General features: G+C 44.4%; 1 protein-coding gene across 1 annotated transcript in view; it reads right to left on the bottom strand.

Annotated features, from left to right (window-relative positions):
• LOC141116682 (NACHT, LRR and PYD domains-containing protein 3-like) overlaps window positions 1-6,840 on the bottom strand; it is a 347,490-nt gene extending 340,650 nt beyond the window's left edge. The window contains exons 1-2 of the mRNA XM_073609073.1: window positions 6,409-6,840; window positions 5,017-5,275 (exon numbers count right to left, since the gene is read on the bottom strand). Of these exons, the coding sequence (XP_073465174.1) occupies window positions 5,017-5,275; window positions 6,409-6,840 (691 nt within the window). The remainder of the gene's footprint in view (window positions 1-5,016; window positions 5,276-6,408) is intronic.
• Between the last annotated feature and the right edge of the window lie 9,861 nt (window positions 6,841-16,701).

Here is a 16,701-nt window from a genome sequence, read left to right as displayed (position 1 = left end):
TGAACTGAGACCCGAGGTATACAAGAGACTGAGTGGGCTGCAGGTGGCTCTTTTCTATATTTAGCAGCCAGCCAAATTTGAGGAGCATTGAAAAAGACCTGAGCTCTGTGCCTTCTGTCTTGGGACAGTAGAAGGTCATCCAAGTAATGATGCAGGCATATGCCCCTTGTTCTGATAAAGACTATAACAGCCAATAAGACTTTAAGAAACACGCAAAGCGATGTTAAAAGCGCGAATGATAGACAAAAGTGCTGGAGATGGTCTTGATCTACAGCGAACTGAAAGAACTTGCAGAAGTCTTCTACAATGGGCACATTAAAGTAAGCATCTTTAGATCTATATAAATGAGCCAGTCACCTGGCTGGACCCCCTATGAATTGGGGACAATGGGGGTTATTTACGAAAGGCAAATCCACTTTGCACTTCAAGTGCACTGCAAGTGCATTTGGAAGTGCAGTCACTGTAAATCTGAGGGGTAGATCTGAAATGAGGGGAAGCTCTGCTGATTTTATTATCCAATCATGTGCAAGCTAAAATGCTGTTTTTTTCCTTGCATGTCCCCCTCGGATTTACAGTGACTGCACTTCCAAGTGCATTTGCAGTGCACTTGTAGTGCAAAGTGGATTTGCCTTTCGTAAATAACCCCCAATGTCTCCATCTTGACATCTCCTTTTTGATGACAATTGTTTTAGGTGCGTGAGGTCTATAACAGGCCTCCACAAGCTGTTCTTCTTCATGACCATAAAGCGGGCGAGTACATGCCCTGAAATCTCGCATTCTGGAACTGGCACAGCAGCACTTTGTGACATTAGTGACTTGACCTACATAATAGAAGAGTATATGCTTCTTTTCCTTGGAGTGAGGCAGATCCGTGAAAACAAATATGAGGATGTCAGGGCTGGGCTCAGCCCTTCCTTCTCTGAGCTGGCTGCTCAGCTGTCGCCTAATTGCCAGCTCCTATCTCTCCACAGGTACTCAACTGTTGATATCCTGCTCGTCAGTCCTGCCTACTTAAGGTGTCCAGCCCAGAGGCTCTCTGCCTTTGCCTTAGTCAACATTCCAGAGACGCTCTCCTGCATTCCTGTTGAAAGACTTGCTTTGCTGTTTTACTACCCTCATCTCCGGCTCCCTGATGTTTGGCTTGTCCAACTATCCGTTCCAGTTCCTGAACTCTGGCTATGTTTTGACTACGTTTGTTCTATTTACTTTTATTATTAAACAAGTGTGATTTAACTGTACTTCTGTCTCGGTCTGATTTCATGGTTTCTGACAGTAGGCGAAGGCTATGAATTCAGAAGATACAGTCAATCCACTTGTTGGTAATATTTTTTCCAGTGTAAAACCTTTCTATTACTTGCAAATAATCCTGGGCTATATTAGTACTTGCAAGACAGAAAAAGTGGCGCTAAATAGCGGTGTAGCTCCTAGCTGAAGTGCAAAGCAATAATCTAATGTTCCAACAAATACAACATAATAAAAGTTCTCATTGGTGTGAGAAAATAAACATTCAAAATCCCAGTACAGGTGTATCAAACACACAGCACTATATAAAAAAAGACATGAACTCTAAATAATAGTCCATAAATATTCCCAAGGCAGGACACCGTGCAGGAAAGGTGAGATCTCTGAAAACAATCCACCAATTCACTCAGTGTTAGTGATTCCTCTCCCCTTGAATTCCACACTCACCAGCTCCATATGCCTCACACTCTCGTGTTTTGGCAATCAGGCATAAGTGTAGGTTGGTCAGTGAAGGGTCAAAGGATCCAGATTCTTTTATAATCCGGGTGTTACCTCAATTCATAAAAAGAACTCAAAATAGTGTGATACCGTAAAATAAGTGAATTTATTCAATTTAAAACTTAAATCATTGCACTCACATGAACAATTCTTGATAAAAGCCAAACTGACATTGCAAAGCAACTCTAAACCAAAACGAATCCTCCTCTGTGAAACGCCCAGCACCACTGTAAGAATGAAGGTCACGGCGGACCTCAAGAAGCAGCGATGGATAAGTTCTCACCCCTCTCCGCTGACAATCTAAGATTGTGGATCACCTGCTGGCGACGCAGCCCAAGGGGCAGCTCCTCCGAAGCGTTTGAATGCTCCCGCTGATGCACGGAGATCCACAGCCAAGTCCCGTCCGTCACTACTGCTTACTGATAGGTGCCGTACAGCCACGCCCCGACATGTTTCGTCACATCAGACTTCCTCATGGGATTGGCTGCACGGCACGGCACCTCCTCCCCTTATACTCCTTACGTCTTACGTCGTAATAGTATGCAAATCAGTGTTCGCCTTCCCAGATGCCTCTGCGGCCCTCAAAAGCAGCGATGCTGGGCCGATCACGTACATCAAAGAATAGCTAAACTGTACAAGTATCTTGAAAGTGTCTGAGCACAGTATAAACAAATGTGTTACATAGATCGGGTATTGAAACTCAAACAAGGTGAGACGAACTATTATACATTCTAGATATCATTCATTGGGTCACATTCAGCAGTGTATCACCAACTTGTTAGTTAAATACTCCCCATATGGAGTCTAGAATCATAGAACAAAAATCTTGGAACAAAAATCTTACATAATAGAGTTACTCTAGCGGTTTGTAATATATGGTCAAACAAGGCAACACATACATTCCTTGACCATAGACTTAAATTGGGGCATTATCCTGAATATAACCTTCATACCCCCTACCTGATGATGAAAACTCACATGAATATACTCATATCTCATTCCCTATATCTGCATTATATGACAACTGTAGTGTATAAAGAATGTGAATGACAAACAGTTGTCGTGATATTGACCAGTACAGTGAGCCATCTAGTGGTGGAGATAAAAAGTGTTTTCTCTATATTTCAAAAAATTGAGCCATCCAATTACCCCCCTTAATCAGTGCAAGTACAGCCCCCTAAAAATATGGCTGAGCTGTATCATTAAGAATATTAGTGACTAAATTAATAAATATACTCATAATCCATTTCCTATATCTACATATGACAACTATAGTGTATAGACAACATTAAACCCTTAATGGATAATTGTGAATAACTAAAAATATATATATCGTGTTGTTGGCCAGTGAAGTGAGCCATCTAGTGGTGGAAATAAAAAGTGAAAAGTGTTTTCTTCATGTTTCAAAGAATTGAACCACATAATTACCCCCCTTTTTTTTATATTATTCAGTGAAAACACAGCTCCCCAAAAATATTGGTAAGCTGTGTCATAGTGAATGTTAGTGCCTAAATTGCTAAATATTAATTGGCCAATTTTTCAAGTGACGCTTATATATAAAAATTGAAGTAAAGAATTAAGAAAAAAATATATATTTAAGAAAAGAAATATGAGAGTCAAAAAACAGTTGTTTCTCTCGACAATAATTAAGTGTGGCGAGTTCTAAAGAAAAATGTATAGAGAGGGATATGAGGGCAGATTCCCTTGGGTATATAATTCAAACATCACTGATGAAGCAGTTCAAATCTACCTCAATATTTAGGCCCCTAGGGGCAAGGCTTTTCAGACGAAATATCCATAGGGTCTCTCTTTGTGAGAGATCCCTAACTCTATTGGACCCTCTCCAAGCTGGATAAACACAATCCAATCCACAAAATTGTGCTAAGGAGGGGTCTTGATGGTGTTTATCCCTAAAATGTAGAGATACACTATGGTATTTGTAACCATTTCTGATGTTCGTAAGGTGCTCCGATATTCGGACTCGGAGTAGTCGTTTCGTCCGACCCACATACAGTAGCCCACACGGGCACCATAAGAGGTAGACAACATATGAGGAATTGCACGATATGTATTCCTTGATCTCAAAGTTTTGCTGGTCTGTGCTAGTGACAGTAGTCCTCCCCCTATTTGACACCCTCACAGTTTTGCAACATACACATTTCCTACATGGGAAAAAGCCTTGTAGGTTGATTCTTAAAGCTTGTTGCCCTGGTGGATCCAGGATCTTTCTCACCACTCTATCCCCAAAGTTTGGAGCTCGTTTATAAACGAACCTGGGTGATGAGGGTAAGATTGGACCTAGGTGTCTATCCCTTTCCAAGATGTGCCAGTGCTTCCTAAATATTGCCTCAATATCCTTGTACTGGAAATGGAAGCCCGTGATGAACCTAATTTGTTGTTGGGTAGTTACTTCTAGTGGGCGCCTACTTCTAAAACACTGGTCTCTTGGTATAAGTGCTACTTCCTGTATTGTATTATCAAGTCCCTGTTCACGGTAACCCTTTTGTATAAATTTGTCCTTTAGTAGTTTAACTTGGGTATGGTAATCCTCCAACTCGGTACAGTTTCTTCGTACCCTGAGTATTTGTCCCTTCGGTATATTACGAATCCAAGTGGGGTGATGGCCACTAGTGATGGTTAAATAACTGTTGCGATCCGTAGGTTTGAAGTACGTCTTAGTCTTCAGACCATCGGTGTGTATTTCTATAGTTAAATCCAAAAAGTTGACAGAGGTGTCACTAATTTGGGATTCTAATTTGATACCATTGGGGTTATTGTTCAGATGTCCTAGAAATTCAGTCACTGACTCTCTGGATCCCTCCCAAATGAACATTAAATCGTCTATGAAACGACGATAAAACTTTAACTGAGGCCTGTGGGTATTGAAGACTCGTTTGTCTTCCCACTCGGCCATAAACAGGTTGGCGAGGCTGGGAGCATATTTAGCTCCCATTGCCACGCCAACCTGTTGTGAAAAGAAAAAACCGTGGTACCAAAAATAATTATGGGACATGCAAAAGTCTAAGGCATGTCCCAAAAAACGTTTCTGTGTGTGGGGGACTTCATCTCTCCTGCTGAGTGCCCAATTAAGTGCCAGCAGAGCATCCTCATGTTTTATGATGGTATATAATGAGGACACATCAGCCGTTACCAAATAGGTCTCTACTCCAGGGTTGATGACTAATCCCCTTAAGAGTTGTAACAGGTCTGATGTGTCCTTCAAATAGGCTTTGGTGGTTAAAACGCTAGGCTGTAGGAATTTATCTAAATATTCACCCATACGTGCCGTAACAGAACCAATCCCGTTCACAATAGGACGGGCCGGTGGTGTTTGTGCGTTCTTGTGGATTTTCGGCAATGTATAAATGATGGGGATCCTACATATTGAGGGTACTAAGTAGCGTTTCTCTTTATCATTCAAAGCCTTAATCTGATGACCCCATTCGACCAGCGCATTCAGTTGTGTTCTATAAGCTTCCGTTGGGTCTACTCCAAGTTTCTTGTATGTGACTTTGTCACCCAAGAGTTCCATTAGCTGATGGTGGTAAAACTCTTTATTCAACAGAACAACTCCCCCCCCCTTATCCGCCGGGCGGATGATGATATTTTTCTTATCCTCCAATGATTTTAGTCCGTCTTTAATATACCTCGGATTTACCGTTTTCTTAACAGGGAGCTCTTCAATGTCTTTCAACACTAAATGCTTGAACACCTCTATGAAGTGGTTGTTCGATAATTGTGGATTGAAAATTGACTTGTTCTTAAGCCCACTATCTATTCTCTGCCCTCCTGTATTGGCTCTAATCCCTGATTCAACAGGGTGGCTGAGGAAGTATTTCTTTAAATTGAGTGTTCTAATAAATTTATGTGTATCAATGTAAGTTTCAAACTTATTCATTACTCTCCTGGGGGCACATTTAAGGCCAGTGTGTAAAATATTTAATTCCTTCTCATTTAACTTGGCTTCACTCAAGTTATATATACCCGTTTCTACATGTCCCTCGGTCTTTTTCTTGGGTTGTCTCCGTCTGCCTGCCCGACATCCCCTTCTCCTCTTTGGTAGGGAGTCATTTCCCGGTTTGGGTAGTATGGGGGTCCAGTGGGGTTGCCTCCCCTGCGTTCCCCTGAATGTGTGTTCCTCCTTGGTGTCCCGGACCCCCTCCCACCCCTCCCCCGTTGTCCTAAAAAAGGCTCCTGTTGATGGTATGTTCTATACTCTTCATCCATTAATGGTTGGTATCTGTTGTGTAGTGGTACATGATAATTAGGTTCAGGAGGAGGATAATGGTGCCATTGTTGGGGATAATCCATGGCACGACCCCCTCCTCCCCCTCTCTGCTGGTATGAGTGGGGTGAGGAGTGCCCATATTGTTGTGGATATCCCCTGTTATTTGATCTAGTTGGGCCTCCTGGTTGATGTTGTTCATTTTGGCCATACTTCCTGTTAATCGGGGTATTGCCATTCCGATAGTGATTGGGGCCTGTTACACTCCTGTTGTTAGTGCCCCTAGGGGGTGCCTCTTTGGATTGCTGTGATTGTGTAATGGTCCTAGCAACCTCTCCCTCTTTGTTAGTGGTATTAGTGTCAGAATTATTGCCATTTAAACTCTGCCAAGCATAAACCTTGTTGGTTTTAAAATCATTAGAGTCCCTATTATATTTTTTTACCTTTTTCTTTTGAGTTTCTCGATCTATCTTTTCAAGTTTCTTTTGCATGTTGGTGTTGAACTCTTTCATCTGATTAGAATCAATAATGGGTTCCAGTTTACTTTGCAGGACAGTGATTTTCTCTTTAATTTTACTGAGCTTAATCTGTTTTCTTTTTAAAACGAGGGTTTGTAGTTCCCTCCCTACTCGGTTAAAAAATTCGTACCACTCATCTATAAACACCTGTTCATTAAGCCCATCCTGGGGTGCTACTTCCCATCTTAGGCTACGAAAGATGAGGTTCTCCCTTAGATAATGTTCAAAAGTGAAGACATCCCACCATGTCTTAATTTGTTTTTCTAGCAAGTTCTCTAAATTCTTAAAAGTACCCGTGTAGTCTTCATCACAGTCAATCATTTCATGACTAGTGGAGAAGACGCATTCGGGATCCATTTGTCTATTGGATAAAAAATTAATAGCATCCATGGCTGCAGATGGTTAAGGATCATACAATGTGACAAATGAGAAAACTCAAATATACGCGCCCCTCTTGAGTCTTCACCACTGCGCTCAAATGCCAGGTGGAGGGGTGCTTACCCCCTACACAAGAGAAAGTCCTAATGCAATGGCTATAGAGCTGCCACTCTAAAATTATGTAAACTATGCAAAACCTTTCTATTACTTGCAAATAATCCTGGGCTATATTAGTACTTGCAAGACAGAAAAAGTGGCGCTAAATAGCGGTGTAGCTCCTAGCTGAAGTGCAAAGCAATAATCTAATGTTCCAACAAATACAACATAATAAAAGTTCTCATTGGTGTGAGAAAATAAACATTCAAAATCCCTGTACAGGTGTATCAAACACACAGCACTATATAAAAAAAGACATGAACTCTAAATAATAGTCCATAAATATTCCCAAGGCAGGACACCGTGCAGGAAAGGTGAGATCTCTGAAAACAATCCACCAATTCACTCAGTGTTAGTGATTCCTCTCCCCTTGAATTCCACACTCACCAGCTCCATATGCCTCACACTCTCGTGTTTTGGCAATCAGGCATAAGTGTAGGTTGGTCAGTGAAGGGTCAAAGGATCCAGATTCTTTTATAATCCGGGTGTTACCTCAATTCATAAAAAGAACTCAAAATAGTGTGATACCGTAAAATAAGTGAATTTATTCAATTTAAAACTTAAATCATTGCACTCACATGAACAATTCTTGATAAAAGCCAAACTGACACTGCAAAGCAACTCTAAACCAAAACGAATCCTCCTCTGTGAAACGCCCAGCACCACTGTAAGAATGAAGGTCACGGCGGACCTCAAGAAGCAGCGATGGATAAGTTCTCACCCCTCTCCGCTGACAATCTAAGATTGTGGATCACCTGCTGGCGACGCAGCCCAAGGGGCAGCTCCTCCGAAGCGTTTGAATGCTCCCGCTGATGCACGGAGATCCACAGCCAAGTCCCGTCCGTCACTACTGCTTACTGATAGGTGCCGTACAGCCACGCCCCGACATGTTTCGTCACATCAGACTTCCTCATGGGATTGGCTGCACGGCACGGCACCTCCTCCCCTTATACTCCTTACGTCTTACGTCGTAATAGTATGCAAATCAGTGTTCGCCTTCCCAGATGCCTCTGCGGCCCTCAAAAGCAGCGATGCTGGGCCGATCACGTACATCAAAGAATAGCTAAACTGTACAAGTATCTTGAAAGTGTCTGAGCACAGTATAAACAAATGTGTTACATAGATCGGGTATTGAAACTCAAACAAGGTGAGACGAACTATTATACATTCTAGATATCATTCATTGGGTCACATTCAGCAGTGTATCACCAACTTGTTAGTTAAATACTCCCCATATGGAGTCTAGAATCATAGAACAAAAATCTTGGAACAAAAATCTTACATAATAGAGTTACTCTAGCGGTTTGTAATATATGGTCAAACAAGGCAACACATACATTCCTTGACCATAGACTTAAATTGGGGCATTATCCTGAATATAACCTTCATACCCCCTACCTGATGATGAAAACTCACATGAATATACTCATATCTCATTCCCTATATCTGCATTATATGACAACTGTAGTGTATAAAGAATGTGAATGACAAACAGTTGTCGTGATATTGACCAGTACAGTGAGCCATCTAGTGGTGGAGATAAAAAGTGTTTTCTCTATATTTCAAAAAATTGAGCCATCCAATTACCCCCCTTAATCAGTGCAAGTACAGCCCCCTAAAAATATGGCTGAGCTGTATCATTAAGAATATTAGTGACTAAATTAATAAATATACTCATAATCCATTTCCTATATCTACATATGACAACTATAGTGTATAGACAACATTAAACCCTTAATGGATAATTGTGAATAACTAAAAATATATATATCGTGTTGTTGGCCAGTGAAGTGAGCCATCTAGTGGTGGAAATAAAAAGTGAAAAGTGTTTTCTTCATGTTTCAAAGAATTGAACCACATAATTACCCCCCTTTTTTTTATATTATTCAGTGAAAACACAGCTCCCCAAAAATATTGGTAAGCTGTGTCATAGTGAATGTTAGTGCCTAAATTGCTAAATATTAATTGGCCAATTTTTCAAGTGACGCTTATATATAAAAATTGAAGTAAAGAATTAAGAAAAAAATATATATTTAAGAAAAGAAATATGAGAGTCAAAAAACAGTTGTTTCTCTCGACAATAATTAAGTGTGGCGAGTTCTAAAGAAAAATGTATAGAGAGGGATATGAGGGCAGATTCCCTTGGGTATATAATTCAAACATCACTGATGAAGCAGTTCAAATCTACCTCAATATTTAGGCCCCTAGGGGCAAGGCTTTTCAGACGAAATATCCATAGGGTCTCTCTTTGTGAGAGATCCCTAACTCTATTGGACCCTCTCCAAGCTGGATAAACACAATCCAATCCACAAAATTGTGCTAAGGAGGGGTCTTGATGGTGTTTATCCCTAAAATGTAGAGATACACTATGGTATTTGTAACCATTTCTGATGTTCGTAAGGTGCTCCGATATTCGGACTCGGAGTAGTCGTTTCGTCCGACCCACATACAGTAGCCCACACGGGCACCATAAGAGGTAGACAACATATGAGGAATTGCACGATATGTATTCCTTGATCTCAAAGTTTTGCTGGTCTGTGCTAGTGACAGTAGTCCTCCCCCTATTTGACACCCTCACAGTTTTGCAACATACACATTTCCTACATGGGAAAAAGCCTTGTAGGTTGATTCTTAAAGCTTGTTGCCCTGGTGGATCCAGGATCTTTCTCACCACTCTATCCCCAAAGTTTGGAGCTCGTTTATAAACGAACCTGGGTGATGAGGGTAAGATTGGACCTAGGTGTCTATCCCTTTCCAAGATGTGCCAGTGCTTCCTAAATATTGCCTCAATATCCTTGTACTGGAAATGGAAGCCCGTGATGAACCTAATTTGTTGTTGGGTAGTTACTTCTAGTGGGCGCCTACTTCTAAAACACTGGTCTCTTGGTATAAGTGCTACTTCCTGTATTGTATTATCAAGTCCCTGTTCACGGTAACCCTTTTGTATAAATTTGTCCTTTAGTAGTTTAACTTGGGTATGGTAATCCTCCAACTCGGTACAGTTTCTTCGTACCCTGAGTATTTGTCCCTTCGGTATATTACGAATCCAAGTGGGGTGATGCCCACTAGTGATGGTTAAATAACTGTTGCGATCCGTAGGTTTGAAGTACGTCTTAGTCTTCAGACCATCGGTGTGTATTTCTATAGTTAAATCCAAAAAGTTGACAGAGGTGTCACTAATTTGGGATTCTAATTTGATACCATTGGGGTTATTGTTCAGATGTCCTAGAAATTCAGTCACTGACTCTCTGGATCCCTCCCAAATGAACATTAAATCGTCTATGAAACGACGATAAAACTTTAACTGAGGCCTGTGGGTATTGAAGACTCGTTTGTCTTCCCACTCGGCCATAAACAGGTTGGCGAGGCTGTACGGCACCTATCAGTAAGCAGTAGTGACGGACGGGACTTGGCTGTGGATCTCCGTGCATCAGCGGGAGCATTCAAACGCTTCGGAGGAGCTGCCCCTTGGGCTGCGTCGCCAGCAGGTGATCCACAATCTTAGATTGTCAGCGGAGAGGGGTGAGAACTTATCCATCGCTGCTTCTTGAGGTCCGCCGTGACCTTCATTCTTACAGTGGTGCTGGGCGTTTCACAGAGGAGGATTCGTTTTGGTTTAGAGTTGCTTTGCAGTGTCAGTTTGGCTTTTATCAAGAATTGTTCATGTGAGTGCAATGATTTAAGTTTTAAATTGAATAAATTCACTTATTTTACGGTATCACACTATTTTGAGTTCTTTTTATGAATTGAGGTAACACCCGGATTATAAAAGAATCTGGATCCTTTGACCCTTCACTGACCAACCTACACTTATGCCTGATTGCCAAAACACGAGAGTGTGAGGCATATGGAGCTGGTGAGTGTGGAATTCAAGGGGAGAGGAATCACTAACACTGAGTGAATTGGTGGATTGTTTTCAGAGATCTCACCTTTCCTGCACGGTGTCCTGCCTTGGGAATATTTATGGACTATTATTTAGAGTTCATGTCTTTTTTTATATAGTGCTGTGTGTTTGATACACCTGTACAGGGATTTTGAATGTTTATTTTCTCACACCAATGAGAACTTTTATTATGTTGTATTTGTTGGAACATTAGATTATTGCTTTGCACTTCAGCTAGGAGCTACACCGCTATTTAGCGCCACTTTTTCTGTCTTGCAAGTACTAATATAGCCCAGGATTATTTGCAAGTAATAGAAAGGTTTTGCATAGTTTACATAATTTTAGAGTGGCAGCTCTATAGCCATTGCATTAGGACTTTCTCTTGTGTAGGGGGTAAGCACCCCTCCACCTGGCATTTGAGCGCAGTGGTGAAGACTCAAGAGGGGCGCGTATATTTGAGTTTTCTCATTTGTCACAATATTTTTTCCAGATTGGATGAGCAAGATCACAGCATGGATCAGTTTGCCATGGTGTTTCAAATGCTCCTGAGTTGCACGGCTCACCTGGAATCTCCCTGTGGCTGCTCCGGTACAACCTGAGTTGTAGGCCGTCCCTGCTGCTGCGCCAGTCTCTGTGCAGGCACCTGCCTCGAGTATTACCTCTATAAGAGATATGTCTGGTTCCTCTCCGCTTCCCCAGCAATTTGGGGGCGATCCTGTTCAATGCAGAGGGTTTATCAACCAGGTTGAGATATACTTTGAGAAGCTGCCCCAGGTGTTTTCCACAGACAGAAGCAAAGTAGGTTTTGTGATATCTTTGCTTTCTGAGAGAGCCTTGGACTGGGAAAACCCTCTAAGGGAGACGCAAAAACCTGTTATCTTGAGTTACCCTGAGTTTGTGGCATCCTTTAAAATGGTATTTGACGTTCCCGCACGCTCCGCTTCTGCTGCCAAGTGCCTCATGTCCATCAAACACAGTACGAGAACTGTTGCCGACTACGCCATTGAATTCCGTACTCTGGCAGCAGAGGTTGCTTGGAACAATAAGGCCCTCGTGGTTGCTTTTTCTCATGGTCTCCCAGATTCCATCAAGGATGAGATAGCAGCCCGAGATATACCCACTGAGCTGGAGAAGTAGATCATGTTTGCCATCCTCATTGACTCCAGACTCAGAGAAAGACTCTCTTTTAAGGAGCGCTTGTGGAAGCCTCCTGTACATTTTGCCTCCAAGCTTTGCAGTCCCACCCGTGCCTCCCTCACCTCCCATGCCTCCTGGTACTGAGTCGGTCTCTGAAGATGAACCCATGCACTTGGGCTTCACGCGTCTCTTTGCGGATGAGAGAATCTTTAGGAGGAGGGAGAGATTGTGCTTTATTGTGGCCAGGCAAGTCGCTTTTTGAAGTCTTGACCTACCCATCCAGGGAACGCCCTAACCTTGAGGTCCTGTCACAGACAGATCTTAGGTGGCATTGTTTCGTCCCCAGTTATCCTGAAGGATAAGTCCCTGGTTTCAGTCACCCTTTCTTGGGCTGAGTCGTCTGTCGAGATACAGGCTCTAATCGACTCTGGGGCTGCAGGCCTGTTCATTGATGCCGAAACACTCGATTCCGCTGCAGCTGCATGACACTCTACTTGCCTTTGAGGCTCTTGACGGGAGACCCCTACAGCCTGCCCATGTGACTCATGAGACGGTTCTATTGTCCATGGCCGTAGGGGCTCTTCACCATGAGGTAATCCAATTCTAAGTTCTTTCCTCACCTAAGTTCCTGTTGGTTATTGGTTATCCTTGGTTACAGAGGCACATGTGCTGAGGTTCTCTCCTGGTTGCCACAATGCAGTAAGACATGCTTCCAGAAGGTAGCCAAGGTCCTGTGCACCTCTTCCCACTCCACCCTGCCGGAGGAGTACCGCGATTTTAGCAATGTCTTTGACAAAGGTCAAGTCAGTAGTTTGCCTCCACACTGGCCATATGATTGCGCAATTGACCTTCAACCTGGTGCCATACCCCCTCGTGTCCGGGTTTACCCTTTGTCGGTCTTGGAGGATAAGGCCATGGAGGAGTATGTTGCAGAAGCACTTTCTCGAGGTTTCATCTGCAAATCCTTGTCTCCTGCTGGTGCTGGTTTCTTGGAGAGGGGAGCAGTAATGCGGGGGGCTGTGATGTGAGAAAAGAAGCAGTGATATGGGGGCTGTGATGTGATATGGGGGGCTATGATGCAAGAGGGGGGAATAGTGATATGGGGGCTGTGATGTGAGAGAGGAGAGCAGTGATATGGGGGGCTGTGATGTGAGAGAGGGGAGCAGTGATATGAGGGGCTGTGATGTGAGAGAGGGGCAGTTATATGGGGGCTGTGATGTGAGAGGGAGAGCAGTGATATGGGGGCTATGATGCAAGAGGGGGGAGCAGTTATATGGGGGGCAGTGATGTGAGAGAGGGGAGCAGTTATATGGGGGGCTGTGATATGAGAGAGGGAGCAGTTATATGGGAGGCTGTGATGTGAGAGGGGGTGCAGTGATATGGGGGGCTGTGATATGGGGGGCTGTGATATGAGAGTGGGAGCAGTGATATGGGGGGCTGTGATGTGAGAGAGGGAGCAGTGATATGGGGTCTGTGATGTGAGAGGGGGGCAGTGATATGGGGTCTGTGATGTGAGAGGGGGGCAGTTATATGGGAGGCTGTGATGTGATAGGGGGTGCAGTGATATGGGGGGCTGTGATATGGGGGGCTGTGATGTGAGAGAGGGGAGCTGTGATATGGGGGCTGTGATGTGAGAGGGGGAGCAGTGATATGGGGGCTGTGATGTGAGAGGGGGCAGTGATATGGGGGGCTGTGATGTGAGAGGGGTAGCAGTGATGTGGGGGGCTGTGAGGTGAGAGGGGGAGCAGTGATATGGGGGGCTGTGATGTGAGAGGGGGAGCAGTGACAGGGGCGTAACTAGAAATAGCAGGGCCCCATAGCAAAATGTTGTATGGGGCCCCCTGTAAACAGCCCCCCGCCACAGCTGCCATAGTGTCAATGCAGCGTGACCTGTGCCACATACAGCGTGACCTGTGCCCAATACAGCGTTACCTGTGCCCAATACAGCGTGACCTGTGCCCAATGCAGCGTGACCTGTGCCCAATACAGCGTGACCTGTGCCCCATACAGCGTGACCTGTGCCCAATACAGCGTGACCTGTGCCCAATGCAGCGTGACCTGTGCCCAATACAGCGTGACCTGTGCCCAATACAGCCTGGTCTGCCTGTGCCCCATACAGCCCCACCTATGCAGAGGAAGAGGCAAGCCACCCGGATCAGCAGAGAGCGGGATTGCCCGCTGTAATAGCTTTCATTTGAATTTCCTGTCTTCCCGGGGCTCATCGTCACATAGCCCCACCTCTTGGCCCGAGGCCTTTGATGACGTCACATGTCCCGCATTGGATCGGCGTTCTGTCTATCAAAGGCACCGGGCCAAAACGTGGAGCTATGTGACATGAGCCCCGGGAACACTGGAAGTTCTAATGAAAGCTATTACATCGGGCAATTCAGTTCTCTGCTGAAACGGACAGCTTGCCTCTTCCTTTCCTCTCTCTTCCCCTGGCTGGGAGATTGTGCCGGCGGTGCTCTTATCCTCACTGGGCCCCACTCGGCTGCGGGCCCCATAGCGCCCGCATGGGTCGCTATGGTGGTAGTTACGCCCCTGAGCAGTGATATGGGGGCTGTGATGTGAGAGGGGGAGCTGTGATATGGGGCTGTGATGTGAGAGGGGGAGCAGTGATATGGTTGGCTGTGATGTGAGAAGGGGAGCAGTGATATGATTGGCTGTGATGCAAGAGGGAGGAATAGTGATATGGGGGCTGTGATGTGAGGAAGGGGGCTGTGATGAATGGGGGGCTGTGATGTGAGGAGAGGGGGCTCTGATATGAAAGGGGGAATTGTGATGTGAAAGAGGGGATTAGGGATGAGCCGAACACCCCCCGGTTTGGTTCGCATCCAGAACATGCGAACGGACCGAAAGTTTACGCAAACATTCGCACACCGTTAAAGTCTATGGGGCTCGAACGTGAGAAATCAAAAGTGCAAATTTTAAAGGCTAATATACAAGTTATTATCCTAAAAAGGGTTTGGGGACCCGGGTCCTGCCCCAGGGGACATGTAACAATGCAAAAGAAAGTTTTAAAAACGGACGTTTTTTCGGGAGCACTGATTTTAATGATGCTTAAAGTAAAAAAATAAAAGTGAAATATTCCTTTAAATATCGTACCTGGGCGGTGTCTATAGTATGCCTGTAAAGTGGCGCGCGTTTCCCATGTTTAGAAAAGTACCACAGCAAAATATAATTTCTAGAGGAATAAAAGTCATTTAAAACTGCTTGCGGCTGTAATGTAATTATTATTATTATTATACGAGATTTATATAGCGCCAACAGTTTACGCAGCGCTTTACAATGTATAAGGGGGACAACACAATTACAGTACAGTTCAATACAAAAGGTACAGGAGGGCCCTGCTTGTAGAGCTTACATTCTAAAGGGAGGGGGTGGTGGTACAAAAGATAATAGCTGAAAAGAATGATTTGATGGGGGTGGCTCAAGGACAGTTATGTGGGTGTGGGATAGGCTTCCCTGAATAAATGAGTTTTTAGGGATCTCCTAAAGGTGGACAGGGTAGGGGCTGATCGGACATACTGGGGCAGGGAATTCCAGAGGATGGGAGAGGCTCTGGAGAAGTCCTGAAGGCGAGCATGGGAGGAGGTAACAAGGGAGCTAGAGAGCAGGAGGTCCTGGGAGGAGTGGAGGGGGCGATTTGGGCAATATCTGCAGATGAGGTTGGTGATGTAGATGGGGGCGATGTTGTGAATGGCCTTGTATGTTATGGTTAGCATTTTGAATTTTACACGGTGGGGTAGGGGAAGCCAGTGAAGGGATTGGCAGAGAGGAGCAGCAGTCACGGATCGATTAGTGAGGTGTATTAGTCTAGCAGCAGCATTCATAATAGACTGAAGGGGGGATAGCCTGCTTAAGGGTAGGCCATTAAGGAGAGAGTTGCAGTAGTCGAGGCGGGAAATAATCAAGGAGTGAATAAGTTGCTTTGTGGTGTCATTAGTCAGGAATTCTGGAGATGTTGCGGAGGTTAAGGCGGCAGGATTTAGCCAGTGATTGGATATGGGGGCTGAAGGAGAGGTCAGAGTCAAGGATTATACCTAGGACCCTGGCATGTGTGGAGGGACCAATGGTTGTGTTATTGATATTAATGGTGAAGTCACAGGAGGGGGACCGTGAAGGAGGAAATATAACAAGCTCAGTTTTAGAAAGATTAAGTTTGAGGAAGTGGTGTGACATCCATACCGATATGTCATTCAGCAAGTTTGAGATCCATGAGGAGATAGTGGGGGTGAGTTGAGGAGTGGAGAGATAGATCTGTGTGTCATCGGCAAAGAGGTGGTATTGGAAGCCATGGGAGGTTATCAACTGGCCCAGGGAAGAGGTATAGAGTGAGAAAAGGAGAGGCCCAAGGACAGAGCCTTGGGGTACCCCAACAGAAAGAGGAAGCGGAGGAGATGGAGTTGTACGTGACACTAAAAGTGCGCTGAGATAGGTAGGAGGAGAATCAGGATAATGCAGAATCACGGAGGCCAAGGGAGTGTAATTTGCTGAGGAGCAGCAGGTGGTCAACTGTGTCAAAGGCAGCAGAGAGGTCTAAAAGTATGAGTATGGAGTAGTGGCCATTGGTTTTGGCAGTTATTAGGTCATTGGTGAGTTTTAGTAGAGCAGTTTCAGTAGAATGTTGTAGGCGGAAGCCAGACTGTAGGGGGTCGAGAAGG

This window comes from Aquarana catesbeiana, linkage group LG13 (genome assembly GCF_042186555.1).
Source record: "Aquarana catesbeiana isolate 2022-GZ linkage group LG13, ASM4218655v1, whole genome shotgun sequence".
Classification (NCBI taxonomy): Eukaryota; Metazoa; Chordata; class Amphibia; order Anura; family Ranidae; genus Aquarana; species Aquarana catesbeiana.
The sequence above is the reverse complement of the archived record's forward strand: the minus strand, read 5'-3'. Positions and strand labels throughout refer to the sequence as shown.